General features: G+C 29.8%; 1 protein-coding gene and 1 long non-coding RNA gene across 2 annotated transcripts; one reads left to right on the top strand and one right to left on the bottom strand.

Moving 5' to 3' along the window:
* Positions 1-1,404: 1,404 nt before the first annotated feature.
* On the top strand, positions 1,405-3,024 carry LOC148563596 (uncharacterized). The gene is made up of 2 exons (XR_015883528.1): positions 1,405-1,724; positions 2,840-3,024. It is a non-coding gene; the product is annotated as an uncharacterized LOC148563596 (long non-coding RNA).
* A 6,093-nt stretch (positions 3,025-9,117) lies between these two features.
* On the bottom strand, positions 9,118-13,599 carry LOC107641771 (L-tryptophan--pyruvate aminotransferase 1-like). Its single transcript, XM_016345237.3, has 5 exons — positions 13,426-13,599; positions 12,912-13,218; positions 10,364-10,650; positions 9,530-9,837; positions 9,118-9,430 (listed from the first exon to the last, which is right to left on the bottom strand). Exons 1-5 carry the CDS (start codon positions 13,557-13,559, stop codon positions 9,228-9,230), a joined length of 1,239 nt encoding a protein of 412 aa, XP_016200723.1. The 5' UTR covers positions 13,560-13,599; the 3' UTR covers positions 9,118-9,227.
* Between the last annotated feature and the right edge of the window lie 3,326 nt (positions 13,600-16,925).

A 16,925-nucleotide genomic window follows, 5' to 3' on the forward strand; every position in this document is an offset into this window, starting at 1 on the left:
AAAGTTATACATTGCAGCTTCAATGAATACTATAGGATGTATGTTAGCTCAGGATGATGAGTAAGGTCATGAAAGGGCTATTTATTATTTGAGTAGAATGATGACCAATATTGAGTCGAGATATTCTCCTATCGAAAAATTGTGTTTGTCTCTTTTATTGTTTAAAATAGTGAACTTTATGTTATGTATTAGTCCCACATCGTCTAGATTATGAAGACTTTTCCTTCTCCCACTAGTATAAATATAACAACCAAAATTTTTAAAATTAAATTTTATACTTTGAATTAAAAAAAAAAATTAATTTAATTATGACTTATTCTATTATTTTGAATTATCTATTAGAAACTATATTGATAGTTACAGTCTAAATTAATTATTATTATTATTATTATTATTATTATTATTATTATTAAAGTTTACTAGAAAAAGAAAGAAAATTAGAAAGAATGGACGAAGCCATTAAATGGAATCAAAGAAAAAGGAAAGTTAAACTTGAATTGTTATATATATATATATATATATATATATATATATATATATAAAAGCATCATCTTGTTTGCGTATTTACATTTGATTGTGTTTGTTTTATTTTATTTATTTGTGTTTGTGCTGTTGTTTTGGTGATGTGCTTACGTGTTTTATGGATATTTTACTTGTTTGTGTTGTGGTCTTAATAATGTATTTAGAAATGATGTTTATGGATAAGGAATTGTTAATGTGAAATTTCTTCCTTGGTTGCTTGTCGTAAGACTCTTTGTTTCAAACTTCTTTCATGAGATATGGTTTCTTTCACATTTGCAAAACTGAACATGCCACACCTCTTTATTTCTTTTCTTCGATATTTTTGAAAATGGAGTTGATATGAATCTTTTTCATCTTATATCAATTTTCGAGGACGAAAATTTTTGTAAGGTGGATAGGATACAACAACCCAAATTTTTAAAATTAAATTTTATACTTTGAATTTAAAAAAAAAATTTAATTTAATTATGATTTATTCTATTATTTTAAATTATCTATTAAAAACTATATTAATAGTTACAGTCTAAATTGATTATTATTATTATTATTATTATTATTATTATTATTATTATTAAAGTTTACTAGAAAAAGAAAGAAAATTAGAAAGAATGGACGAAGCCATTAAATGGAATCAAAGAAAAAGGAAAGTTAAACTTGAATTCTTTTATATATATATATATATATAGGAACACATGCACTTGAATCACTATATGAATCCCATTTCCTTTTCTTTCCTTCACCGAAACCAAGGGACAAAAGAAAAAGAAAGGAAACGTGGCTTGTATATATATAACACTTTGACACCTAATGAGTTTTAGTATCACAAAATTTTCATTCAATACCCTTAGCCTTTAATCACATTCATCTCTTTCATATCACCGAACCACTAAGAAAAAGAAAGAAAGAGAGAGATCGAGAGTGTGGCTGAGGAGAACCGTGAAACCTTCGAGTTTCCGGTTTTGATTTCTTGTGATTCATAGCTTCAATAAAAAATCTAATCCGGTAAAAGTGTTCGTATCTTTTTTCTTTATATGTTGGCGTTATTTTTGTCCGGTGGAAGTCGACAGTGACGTAGCTCTTCTACCCTTTGAGCTCGGCCAACTGGAGTTCTACGAGGCATGGAAGATTTCGGACGTTTTTTCTTTCAGCAGCTCGGTCAAAAAGTTTCTCCGGAATTTCGAGTATTTCGATTACGTACGAAGGTAGGGGATTTATTTTTAAAGATAAACGTTTTTAATTTAGAATGCCTACAAAATTAATTGAATAATTACAAAAGTAATGTTATTGAGTATGGATTATTGCTGTGAATGTGACTGTTTTATGATTATTAAGAATTTTGTTGATTTGAGAATTGTTGAGGAATAGGAAACCTGTAAGGGTGGTTTAGATCGAATTTTAGAAAAAATGCCGCCAAAATTTTATAAAAACTGAGGTTTTATTTGAAAAGTTATTTTAAAAGATTTGGTTTTCGAAAATTAAATTATTTAAAATATATTTAGTTAAGAAAAGATTTACTCTATTTTAAAGTTTGATTTATTAAGAAAAATATAATGTTTTAAATCCAATCTTTTAAGAAGAGATTTTGTTTTAAGTAAAGATTTGAGCTCGGTTTATTAAGAAAAGGAATCTCTACCACAGGAGAGCAGAGAACAAGGATTTAAAGAATATATTAATTAATGAAGTGTCTGCCACAGAAGAGCAGATGTGACATTGTTTGGGCCTTAGTGCCAAATGTAAAGTGGGGACGCCCACACACTGAGAACTGTTTTCCAGATGTACGCTTATTGATTTGAAAAGTCACACTGATGCGGCCTAGCCGTACGACTTATAAGCACACTAATGCATCTGGAAAGCCATATCTGGGACTTGTGACCGGGTAATGTCAGGAGCGGGTAGGCAACCGACACATGAGCTCATGGCCTGCGTTAGGGATAGACATGCATCATGTTGTTTGCACATTTGCATTTGATTGCGCTTGCTTGTCTTATTATTTTGTGATTGTATTGTTTGTCTTGTTGTGACTTGCTTGTACATTGAATTGAATCTCTTGCTTGCACTACTTGTTTGTGAGTGTATTAAAGTAATTACGAGTTGACATTTGACTGAGGATTAATATGTGGCTGAGAGACAGAAAATGTGACTAATTTATATTTAAGTTTTGTTTTGAGTTAAGAGCATTTTCAAAGGGTTTGATAAAAATATATTTTTTATTGAGTAAAGTTAATTATTTGCATTTTATTCATTACTTTTACGGCATTCCCATTCCCTACTGAGAACATGTGGTTTGTTCTCACCCCAAAATCTTCCATCCTTTCAGTGACACAGGTTCGAAGATTCAGTTAGAAGATGCAGACAACCAGTAGATTAACTTGTGATTCTTGTTATTTTTATAGAGTTCCCTCGCCCTTGTTGCTTTAAGTTTTATTTTATCCAGAGGGATAGGTATTGTATTTGAGTTTTATATTAAATTCATTTGTATAGCATTTACTATTATTAATAATTGTGTGATTTTAATTACTAAAATATTTTTCTGAAATTTTCTTAAAAACTGAAACGCGGTATCGACGTAAAGGCTCAATAGTAAATTTATAATAAAGGAAATCAGGTCCGTAACGCCTTACTTTTGGTACGATCATGACGTGTTAAAAGTTAGGGTGTTACAATAAATAACTCATGTACCTTTTATTTATGAAATAGAGTTGAAGTTGATTTGAATATGAAATAGGTTGTGTGCTTATTTTCCTCTAGATTCTTTGAGAGTAAGAGGTGCATCATTGGCTTGATCAATCAAGGTAGGTTTATGGCTATTTTCACCATAGTGGGGTTGCTAACCTCGCCAAAATTGGTGAATCTAAACTATGTCACCATAGTGGAGTTGTTAATCTCGTCAAGATTGGTGAATCTAAACTATGTCCCTATAGTGGGGTTTCTTTTATTATTTTGTTCACTCGAAAAATTTTTGATACACTTTTCAAAACTAGTAAGGAGTAGGTTTCGCTCACAGATCATTAGTTATCGAACTATTTTGATTTGTTAAAAATCGATAAAACAAGGGCATATAATTATTTTTAATTAAAAAAGATATATCATAAAAAAAAAATTTGTTAACTAATCAGATACAAAATTTTCTGTACTTATTAATTATTAGTATATGGGTTGTGCTATGGTGCTGAAAGATATTTTTTTCAGCAGGTATTGAAATATGTTGGTAACATGAAGAGAAAGACACGTGTTTATATTGTTGGGACATGCGCAGAGAGAAAAATGAAGTGAAAGATAGTGAAGTGACGCAGTGGTGTTGGTAAATTGTGAATAATTAATGTTAATTTTAATAACAATTGGGCTGATTTTTTTATTGTATTTAGGCCTCTTTTTGGCAACTTATACCAAACTGATAATGTGACCAATTTATCTATTTTTTCAGATAATAATAATAATAATAATAATAATAATAATAATAATAATAATAATATAGCTTAAACAAAGAAAGAGAGAGTTATGATATGAAGGAAGAGAAATGAATTTTTAATAATCATGGCAAACTCTCATTCTTGCCACATGTAGCATATTAAGCAAAAATTCAAACCCAATAACATTTAATTAAATAACTTGGATTACTAATAAATTTATCTAAACTATTAAATAAAAGAGAAAAAAAATTCAATACCACTGACATTAATATCAGATTCCATAATACATAAACGTCTTTATCATTTTTAATAATAAAAATAAATACATTTTATTCTCTAAATAAAATAAAAAAATTAATACAACTAATATAAATTCTTCGTAATTATTGTTAGGATTTGGTTGAATTAGTTCCACATTGCTCAGGATAGCAAATGGAGTGGGTGGCCTAGGCTATAAATATGAGGTTAAGTTCTCCATTTGTTTTTGCACCAGTCAGAAACACTTTAAGCTTGTATCTGATTTTTCTTTTCCTCTGTACTCTTTGATTAGAGAGTGTTGTGAGGTGTAGTTAGATATTTGCTTTGAGAGAGTGTGGGTGTACTGGGGTGCCGGTGTTAGAGAGAAAGAAGTCTATGTGTTGTAACAATTTTCACATAGTGATATTCTCTGGTTGTCATTTGACAACGGCCGTGGTTTTTTCTCCGGTAATTGGAATTTCCACGTTAAATTCTTGTGTTGTGATTGTGTCTATTTTATTTCTCTGTCAAAGGTGTTTTCTCAAGGGGGAATGGTGTCTTATTCCCAACAAGTGGTATCAAGAGCTTCGATTTGGTGGGATTTATTCTTAGTATGCTCTGTGGTTGCAGCCTAGTCTGACCTTCCACATCAGAAAAGAATTTTGTCCTGTGGCTTGAGGTTGATCTTTGGTTGCTGTTGTTGTTGCTGGAAGGCAGTGTGACACTGTGAGAGTGCAGTTTGGAAATGTTCTGGCTAAGGAAAGACCTGGTATTTAAGTGTGTCCATTGTGACCCACCTCTCTTTCCTGGGGACCCTTCCTAGTACACGGTCTACGGTTGAGTTATACTATTCCAGTATACGGTTGCAACAATGTCAGGATATTCAAGTGCTGTGAAGCTTGAAATAGAGAAATTTGATGGAAGAATCAATTTTGGCTTGTGGCAAATACAAGTCAAGAATGTGTTGATACAATCAGGTTTGCACAAGGCGTTGAAGGAGAAGATCTTTGGTTGCTCTCTCTATGAGAGAAGATGATGTTCTCTAGAAAACAAGAAGTATCCTCATGGTATTGCCGCACTACCATGGATAAGGATGAGTTGTGGCAATTGGGTCCACAATTGCACACGGGCATTGGTTGGCGTTGAGATGCAAGGTGTGTGGCGGAGTTAGGTCGATGGCTGAAGAACTTCCAGGAAAAGCCAATTTGGAAGTTGCACCATGAATTTTCAGCAAGGTTTCGATCTGTACCAAGGCGAAATGCTTGGAGTGGTCTAATTCCAAGTGAGTATACTTTCATGGTGGAGTATGATAGTTCTCTGAACTATGATTGTCGGTATAGACAATGGCAGCAAAGAATTGTCGGTGTTGACAATGAAAGCTGAAGATGTGTGACTATTTCAATCAAGGTGGAGATTGTAAGGATTTGGTTGAATTAGTCCCACATTGCTCAGGATAGCAAATGGAGTGGGTGGCCTAGGCTATAAATATGAGGCTAAGTTCTCCATTTGTTTTTGCACCAGTCAGAAACACTTTAAGCTTGTATCTGATTTTTCTTTTCCTCTGTACTCTTTGATTAGAGAGTGTTGTGAGGTGTAGTTAGATATTTGCTTTGAGAGAGTGTGGGTGTACTGGGGTGCCGGTGTTAGAGAGAAAGAAGTCTATGTGTTGTAACAATTTTCACATAGTGATATTCTTTGGTTGTCATTTGACAACGGCCGTGATTTTTTCTCCAGTAATTGGAGTTTTCACGTTAAATTCTTGTGTTGTGATTGTGTCTATTTTATTTCTCTGTCAAAGGTGTTTTTTCAAGGGGGAATGGTGTCTTATTCCCAACAATTATCTATTATTAAGACGAAAAATATAATACTAAACCTGAAAAATATAATAATAAAAATAAAAATATCATATTTTATTTGTTATTTATACTTTATCACAATCATTTTATTATTATTATTACCAGCATAAAATAATTTAATATTAAACATAAAAAATTAAATATAAAAAGTATGAAAAATAATTTATACAGTAGCATAACAGATTTATTATTATTATTTATTATTAATATAAAAATTATATAATATATTATTTATCTTTTGTACAGTATATATATATATATATTTTTTTGTATAAAGCATTGGTATTTTAGTAATCAAAATCCATTACTACACCAAAAAGTCCATGTCCAAAAAGACACATTTAACTTAAATACATAATTATCACTAAAGCTTAGGCTGTTTAGCACTACTTAATTATCATAAAAATTGGTCAACTATTCTCTACAAACTATCACTTCACTCTGACCACTTTTTACTATCATTCAGTTTTTATTTACGTATGTGCCAGCAACACAAACATGTGTCTCTTTCTATATATTAACAACACATTTTAATATCTGCTAAAAAAATGTCTTTCAGCACCATAGCATTGACCTTAATATATATGCATGCAAAGTATTCACTGGATGCATGTATATATACACTACAGAAGTTTTGGAAACAAAATATGATCAAATCTTGATTTTGGAAACTATACTATTCTATTAATTATTAGTATAGTTAGTGTTTTTTCAAAAGTAAAATTTTATTAATTAATTTCAATAAAAAATAACATAATTTTTTAATATGAATATAAAAATAAGAAAATGGAGTCTTTCAAGTTCAGTTAAAGAAGCCAAATACAATAAGCAGCAAGACTAGAAACTATGAGAGAAAAAAAAGTCAATAAAAGTATGATCAATTTAGTTCAAAAATTTAGGATTAAACAAATATATTTGTTGAATTTTTTTGTTTAATATTGAATATATAGACTCCAGTTTTAATGGTTTCAAAATATTTAGATTACTAAATGGTTTTAGTAACAAAATATATTTTTTTAAATTTTTAATGTTTATTAAATAGTTATTTTTTAATTTTATTTATTAATTAATTTTTTATATATTATTTAATTTTAAAATTTACTTTTTATTTTATAAATTATTATTTTATTATTCATCATATCTATTTTATCTTTAAAATTCTATCATTAATAATTTAATGTTTTATGGGTATCTATTTTTAATTTCTTTCTCAATTTTATTTTGACTTTAAAATTCTAATCTTATTTTTTCAATCCCAAAATTAGTAATTTCATAATCTATCATTAATTTCTTTTTTAATTGTCTAATAATATAATTATAATTGTTTATAATTATCCTTCCATAGTCAATTTGTTATAGCCATTGATCATTGTTTGTCAATTATTAGGTATACGTTCTTCGCATTTGTAAAAATTAGGGGTGTCCATGGATCGGATCGTATCCGCAGATCCGCGGTAAATATCTGCATCCGATCCGAAAATTGCGGATACGATCCGATCCGCAAATTGATCGGATCGGATCCAATCCGATTCGCATTCTTTGCGGATCGGATCGTGGATATCTGCTCTACATCCGCGTATCCGATCCGCGGATCCGTAGATCCGCACTATAATAATTAAAAAATAAATAAATATATATATATGTTTGGTATTATATTTACTTGTTTGTATATTTTAGTTAGTAATTCTTATTCATATATTGTATTATTTTATTTTTGTTATTTAGAGAGAGTTTGATTAAAAATATTTTAAGAATAAATAAGTTTAAAAGTATGAAAGAAATATTTTTATCGAATTTTTTTACATAGAAATATGATTAAAAAGAGAATGTTTAATTATGCGGATATATCCGATATCCGATCCGATCCGATCCGCAAATGTACGGATCGGATCGGATCGGATCCGGCACTAAAAAGTGCGGATATCATATCCGATCCGATCCGATGAAAATTGTGCGGATCGGATCGAATTTTCGGCCATATTCGATCCGATCCGATCCGCGGACACCCCTGGTAAAAATGCAATCGGTAGAAAATCAATCAATTTTTTTATTGGGATAATTGATTGGTTAGTGAATGAAAGTGTATGTCCTTTTGCGTTTAGAAAACAATCGATTTTTTTATTCAGTTAATTGATTGGTGAATGGAAATCTTTTTTTTTTTTTTTGATAATTTTCAGAAAATAATCAATTTTTTATTCAAAGAATCGATTGATTAGTGAATAAAAATCTTTTCTGTTTATGATAATCAATTATTTTACAAACAAAAGTTAATTTTTACGCAAGTCAATCGATTTTATTACATAATTGATTACTTGAGGAATTCAATTAATTGGTTGAAGAAAACAATTGGATTAACAGCAAACATGATTTTTCAATTATTTATGCTATTTAACAAATCAAAACAACAAACGAATTCAAAAATAAAAATTTGTTGATTCACTTTTTTTCTTTTTCTTCAATTCAAAAGAATTATTTGACGTTGAATCTTAATTTTATAATATAACTTGAGTTTTAAAAATTAAATTAGTTGAAGTTATTCACAAATCAATCTCATAATCGTATCCATAGACTAGAGTTAATGGAGGAATTATTAATGATATAATTGTGAAAATAACATAAATGATGAATAATAAAATTATAATTTATAAAATAAAAGATAAATTTTTGAATAAAATAATATATAAAAGTATAATTAATAAATAATATTTAACTAAAAAAATTATTTGATAATTATTAAAAAATATATAAAATATATTTTATTACTAAAATCATTTAATAGTATAAACATTATTGGACTATCTAATTCTTTGTTCCTAAATTAAAGATGTTATAATGAATAGGAGGTGAACTACTAATCTTTTTTAGTCCTATCTCTTAATAATACATCCATATAAATTTAATTAATTATGTTAAAATAATTTATTTTATATTTGATAATGTATAAAAATAAATTATTAACTTAATAAGAATAATTAAATAAATAACTAAAATTGTACATTTGACAAATATAATTTTATATTTTAAACTATTAAAAATATATTTTAAAAAATAAACCAAATATTTTCTTTTACAGACCAATCAAAGCCCTTAACTTCTGACTTCTTCTTATAATTTAGTTGGGCATTTATCTATGGATTAATTATTTGAACACACATCTAATAATAAAGATTAATTTTCATCTAACAAATATGTATTCATTAATTTAACTTCTATTTCCTATATTTCTTGTAGCATTTGAGATTCTGGTTAAGAATTCATTGAACACATCATCGCTGCTGAGCAAGCTAATCCTTGCATACTTTTGATCAACACCAAATCGCTTTCCTCCTCTTACAAGCACCTTTAAATTCCTCAGATAACTCTCACAATCTTCTATGCTCCCCTTGCACTTCATCCAAGCAAATGCTGCAATAATATATATTAATACACTAGTCATAATAAAAAATGCATGTTGAGTCATATGTCGCCTTGGACGCTAAGTAAAAAAGAAATGAATTTTGTTACCCGGGTAAGATTCAGATGTGTGGTTAGTGAAGGTGCAGTAGGCCTTAGGATATTTGGCCAAGTAGAAGAGGTTACTTTTGTCAACAACTGCCCTTAGTTTCTCCCACCTTTCCCTCAACTTGCGCCTCGAATATTCAAAGAAGAGCTCATCGGGATCTAAGGACGATCCTATTTCCTGATAACTGTCACAGATCACTCCTATGATCTTAGCAACTCGGATTTGAGATTCTTTTGACACTCCAATTGAGTTCATCTGAATGAACCTTGTCATCTTCTTTGCAACTTCAATATCTTTCACAATTGCCCATCTTCACATACCAAAATCAAAATATAGTTATTAAAAAATTATTTTTTAATTTGTTAATATTAGTCTGTTTTATTATTATTGTAACATTATTTTTTATTTTTTACTTTTGAAAATTCATACATAAAGTACCCATATACATGTTGACTATGGATTCGGTTGCAATTGTTTAGATGGCAATCATTGGAATGCACATTGCAACGCAAAAATTAAACTTTACATTGTTGGTAGCTATTTTTAAAAAAATAATTGTGAGAAATTAATATTTTTTAGAAATACAAAATAAATGGTAATCACATGATATTTTTATTTTAAAATTTAAAAATTAACTATTTTTATGCTCTGTGCCAACTGCAAACAATCTACTTGTTATAATTGATGAGTGAGATGTCAGCACATAATTAAATTAAATTAACGATAATGTTAGAGAAACAAAATAAGTTGTTAGTATTTTTAGTTAATATTTTTTATTATTAAACTTTTCGTTAAATTAAATGATTAGAGGGATACGTTGATTGATGAATACTAACCCAATGCGGGAACCAGCATGGCCAGTGCATTTGGAAAATGTGAACAACATAAGATCATGGTCATACTGTTGAGTAATGGGAGTGTATTGTGGCCAATAATACGCAAAGTCATGAATCACTTTCCCTTCAGCTTCTGATGAGTTTGCCACTCCTCTCCTCATACTTCCACAAGGGTTGTTAGGGGCGGTTACCACCTCTATATATGCCTCATTCTTATCGTACTCCCTTGCATCTCCGCCCCACCGATACAATCCCGAACGCAAAATCTCAACCTCATCTTGATATTCCTGCAATAATAATAACAAACGGTCAATAATTTTAAATGATTTTATTTGACTTAACATTTATAATTTTAACCTGTTAAAATCAGACATTCATAGTAATGATAAATGATTAATAACGAAAGAATCATATCATTTGACGCTGTTTTATGTGCAAATTAAATGGCACTGTATTTGGATCATCATTCATTAAGTCAATCACTTTTAAAATGAATTGATTGGAAATATTAAATATTAGAGTCATGAGTGGTTCATCCAAGAGTGTTAGTTAATCAAATAATTAAGAAGACAGGAGAGAGACACGGCCATGTTACAATGTTTGCATACAGTGAGATAGAGAATCTAAGGATCCATGTGGTTCTAAGTGAATCATGTGTTTGTTGCATGTTCCCTTAGAAGCCTAGTGTTCCCAATAGACATGTTTGTCATATTTTGGTCTCCTAATAAGGTTTTCTACACAACACCCTTCCATTCCTCATCATCACTTATTTAAGATTGATTCACTACGACTAAATTATATATGTATGGAGAATGAATTTCTCACAAAAATATGTTCGATTGTTTATACAAATAATAAATTAAATGTAATTTTTTTAAATAAAAAAATAAAAATAAAAACTGTTGGAGTAATTATTTAAGGATATGACAGCCAATCAGCCATAAAGCAAATTAGCAAAGTGAGACCCCGTAGTGTGGGCCCTTTAGGTGAGCAAAAGAGACATGGTGTTTACAAGTGTTAACATGTTATTCATCTACCATACATGACAACGCGCGCAAAACATAAAATAGGCCTCTCTTTTTTTTTTTTCTAAGATATATATTAGCAATCCAAAGGCTGAGTGCTGAATGATTAGATTGTTTTTGGGTATTCTGTCCTAAAGTTTGTAAAATAAAATTAATTTTGTAAAATTGATTTTAACTAAAAGTTTGTTGGTGTCAATGTAATTTATATTTGTCAATTTTTATATCAAAATATATTATAATAAATTAAATATGATTTTGAATAATATTACTCAAAATTATTTTTAGATAAAAATTATTAAAAAATATAAATTTTAATAATTATTTTATTTTAAATATTTAAATAAATTCTAATACTATTTTTTTTTAAATATTTTTAGTATTTTTTAGTACTCTTTTAGATTTAATTTTTTGCTATGATTTTAATATTATTTTTATGTTAATTTTTATTTAGTTTGGTCTTTCTAATGAAATTAATAGAATCGCAATAAAAAACACAAAAAAAACTTCATAAAAAAACTCATATAAACAAGAAATAATAAAAATTTTATAAAAAATTAGAAAATGTTATTATAAAAAAATTATAAAATTCATTATATAAACAATAAATTATATAATTAGTAGATAGAAAATAATTTTTTTAATTAATGATTTAATAGAAGAAAGTGAATGCAAAAACTAAACTTTTTAATTTTAGATAATATGAGTTAGACTATAAAATTACGTTTGAATTTAGAGGATGAATTTTTTAGAGAAAACTAAACGAACAAACATTAAACCAAACAGATTCTAGATGCTACATATAATCAAATATTGTGACATAAAAAGTATTAACCAAATATATTAAATTTACTGTTCAAAATTAACAACTTATTTATGAAATAATTTATATATTAAAAAAATATTAAAAGAATCTTCATAAATTACTAAATATCAAATTGGACCCAAAAAAACTTTTACATAAAATAGGAAGACAATTTTCAAATCTTTTATATATTTTTGTTATGCTTTAAAAGGGAAAACATTTTTCCCCAAAGAAAAAAGAATATACTACTCGCTCGGTAGTTTTTTTATCAAGAACTTGAAAATCTTTGAAACATTCAACTAAAATTATATAGTATTTTTTTTGAGACTAAAAATAAATAATATTAAATGCTTATAAAACTATTTATTATTATAAAATATATATTAAAATATAAAATGTATATTAAAAATAAATTAAATAAATTATGAGATACACAAATATAACATTTTTATAAATATAACAGAAATTAAATCTATTAAATCAAATAAGATATAAAAAGCAATAATAAAATAAAAAGTAAAATCTATTACATCAAATAAGATATAAACAGCAATAACAAAATAAGAAATATTGTAAAAGCAAATCTAGTGTAAAAACTATACTCAAAATGACCATAAAAAACCAAAAAGGGGCCAAATTAGTGATTCAATTTGACTTGTTAGTTAAAGCAGTGAGGAATTACATTTGAAGTAACAATTATTGAGACGAAAAAGTAACAAACCGAGTAATAAGGAGAAGCAGCAACGACATTGATGGGATTGGGAGAATCCGAAGGAGAGAGAGCAAACAAGGCAGCCTGGAAGAGCTGAGTGGAGCCAGTGCCCACCACGATGTGCTTGTCCATGCCGACGGAGGCGTTCCCCACCACGCGGTGGAGCCGCTGGATGGCTTCCCTCAGCTCCGGCAGCATGAACCAGCACACGTTGCTCGTGTCGCTCAGGTAGCTCATCAAATCCTCGCCGTTTATCACCACCGTACACTCTTCACTCTTCTTCCTCCAGTATGATCTGAACACCTCTGGATCACCTCTGAATTCAATTCATTTTATTCCATTAAAACAAATCATATATTAGAGTAAGAATAATAATATTATTTTTTTAATAACAATAATAATAATATGCATATATTAGTAACACTGTCATATAGAAAGAACGAACAGAGTATGTAGATATATGTAACGTGGGATGAAAGAAAAAAGAGAGACTTATATATAGGATGAGGGGTTATATGATTACTGATCAAGATTGATGAAGGAACTGGGAGATGGGGTGATAAGAGGCTTGATGGTGCCATTGGAACAAGGGTAGCCATTATTAATTTTGTTGACAGAAGGAACAGTAGGAGGAGAAGCAGCCTTCAGGACAACCATAGTTGAATATCAGAAGAAGTGACAACTCTTTCTATGATTTAAATATAATAATGCTTGTGATAAATTCTATTAGCGAGTATGAATATATATATAAGAGGAAGAGAGGTCTATGCACATACATCTCAATCAAGGTAAGGTCCATGCATCATGTATGAATGCGTGATTTAATTTTTTTTCTCCATTTGTATTGGGTAAAATATTTTCTGACAGATATACCATAAAAAGAATATATTCTTACTAATTTGGTTTGACAAATGACTTGCTGAATTGCTGTACATGACTCCTCTTGAAAAATTTGACCTATCAACAAATAAAAAATAATATATAAAATGATTTTTTAACAAAAATATAAGACAGACAATTAAGATACAACCATCACTAAAATCACAAAATATCAAAAACAGATATAGTTATATCCAATAGATTTCAACAGTCCAAAAAGTGTTCAAATTTTCTATTTTTGACATTATTCATTTTATCTAGTTATTTAATTTATTTTAGCGCTGGTGAAATCCTTTCACCCATAATTATTAGATTCGACTCGACTCGGTAAGTTTGATCGAAAATATGATCACTTAATCGAACCGTACCATTCGTTGAACTGTTTATGTAATAGACCCGGTAAAACCCGGTTCGATTCGATGAATTTTATGCGAATTCAGTGATCCGGGCGGTTAATCCAACCCGGTCCGGGTCATTTTTATTAATTTATTATTTATTTTTTTTGAAACGGCGTCGTTTCAGGCCACCCCCATCCCCATCCCCCTGTTTGAATGAACCCTGAGCCATTATTCTAAACTTTTGAGTGGAATCACCCCCTAACCGTAGCCAGCCTTATCTCTCTGCTCTCTCGAACTCGGTGTCGATCGGCAGCCCCTCACCCTCACCTCGTCACTCTCTCGTCTCTCCCCTCACCTCGTCAGTCGTCAGTTAGTCACTCTCAGTCTCTAGGCCTCTCACCTCGTTGTTCTCTCGGTCTGTCACCGTGCCCTTGCGTTCGCTTTGTCGAAACCAGTGAAGCAGCATCTGCTCCCTTGGGTGATGGTGGTGGTCGTCTTTTCAACCAGGTGAACTCCAGTTTTTGACCCTGTTCTTTCTTTAGTTCAATGTTGATTTCAGTGAATCTGGTGGTTATTGAATGTGGTTGTTGCTATTTTATTTAGTTTTTAGAGTTGTTGTTGCTGTTCTTTCTCTGGTTCAATGTTAATTTCGGTGAACCTGAGCAAATTTTACTATTTTAGAGTTGTTGCTGTTCTTTCTGTTTGTTGAATGTTGATTTTTTAGAGTTGTTGTTAGTAAATCTGAGCAAATCTTAGTTAGAATTATTGTTGAATCTGGTAGTTGCTACTATTATATTTAGTTTTTTAAAGTTGTTGTTGCTGTTGTTTCTCTGGTTCAATGTTAATTTCGGTGATCTTGAGCGAATTTTTGAGTTGTTGCTATTCTTTCTGTTTGTTGAATGTTGGTTTTTTAGAGTTGTTATTGGTGAATTTGAGCAAATTTTAGTTAGAATTGTTGTTGAATCTGGTAGTTGCTGTTGTTGTATTTGGTTTTTTAGAGTTGTTGTTGAACTGAATCTGAGAAAATTTTAGTGAACTTTGGTTGAATAGTTAATTTTGTTGTTGATTATTATTAGTGAACTTTGGTGGTTATTGCTGTGTTTCTTAAAAACTCACTTAGATAAATCTTTTGTGGCTAGAAATCTTTTGTTTTTTTTTGCTAAAATTTAAAAAATGTCTTCATCTCAAACACCATCAAACACGCTACCATCTCAAGAACAAGCATCATCAGCAACTCCTGATGTTACAACTAAAAGAGTTTATAATAATAGAGGGAAGACTGATCCTGCTTAGGGTCATTGTAAACAAATTGTGGAAAAATCACTATGATATGCATATATTGTGACAAACCTATTAGGGGAGACTGATCCTGCTATGGAAGATATGGATTACCGGTCATATGACCAGGTTGATTACCAGTTTGATTTTGATAACTATGCTTTAACCCACCTTTCCAACTCATCTATAAAATCAATTTTGTTAATGTTATTGAATGTGCTGTCTCTTATATTTATTCATAGAAACTAATATTTGGTCAAATTTTCATTTAATGAAACATATATATATCTCATCAACCATGTTCTAAAATAAAGCATATCCCATGATTTTTGTTTAGTAATTGGTGTCAATTATATGTTCATAGTTTCAATTTAAGCAATGTTCTGGAAATCGGATTAGACCAGTCAGTTCAACTGGATTAATTGAAAATCAATATTTTGATTGGTTGATGCCAAGAATTATTCTACAAAAAACCGATAAAAAAATGACTAAATCAGCGGTTAACCAATGAACCGACAAAATCGGTCCGATTTTTAAAATTTTTAGATCTCTAATCCAGATTAAAACGATATATATATATATATATATATAAACCCAACCCAGTAGAAGTCCCTCCCCTTTATCTCTCATAATCACAATGCAGAAGAATAATCTAACCCTAAATGCATCAAAGGAGCAAAGCCAACCAGCCACTAAGTTACTATCAGCCCCCACCATTATCGGCATCAGCGGTGTGCTCTTCTCTTCGCATCACCAGAAGGTTGCTCTTCTCTTCAAAGATGTGCTCTTTTCCTCGTGTCGCTAAAAGGTTCGGAGCTTCTATTGGCTTCGCTGGCTCTATCCTCGTTAAGTCCACCTTTGTCTTCGTCGTCGTCGAGCCATCTCTCTCTCTCTCTCTCTCTCTCTCTCTCTCTCTCTCTCTCTCTCTCTCTCTCTCTCTCTCTCTCTCTCTCTCTCTCTCTCTCTCTCGCCGTTGTGGACTTTTCGCGGTCTCTCTGCCACCATGGAATTACACAGGGTGATTATGTTATTCAATTCTCTCTATTTCTTGAGTTCTTCAAAAATTTAGTTTAATTTTTTTATTTTATTAATTATAATTATTCTGAATTGTTGTATTTTACATTTTACTATTTTTGATTATGAATTTTGGTTATTGGACAAAATAGATTCTGCATTTAGGTTGATTATGTTTGATATAATTACTGGACAGAATAGTTCAATTTGGTTAACTCTGTTGAATCTTGAATGTGTTTTTACTATTTTTTATTAATTTTGTTCAGTTTGATTAACTATCTTGAATGTGTATTTTTTTATGACCGAGGTTTTATTTTTTTTTTTTGGATTACCTATTTATGATAGGGATATTGGAACACTTAATGATGATTATGATTTCTGATGAGTAATATCTTTGTTTATTTAAAAATTTGTTTATTTGTTGTTTCTTTTGGTTGTAGAATATTATGTATTTGTCATTTATGTAGGTAAGATTTTCTTTAGCTATAAACTTTGATGTTTAAAGTTATTTGTG

Source organism: Arachis ipaensis, chromosome B5 (genome assembly GCF_059453495.1).
Source record: "Arachis ipaensis isolate K30076 ecotype BB chromosome B5, ASM5945349v1, whole genome shotgun sequence".
In the NCBI taxonomy this organism is placed as follows: Eukaryota; Viridiplantae; Streptophyta; class Magnoliopsida; order Fabales; family Fabaceae; genus Arachis; species Arachis ipaensis.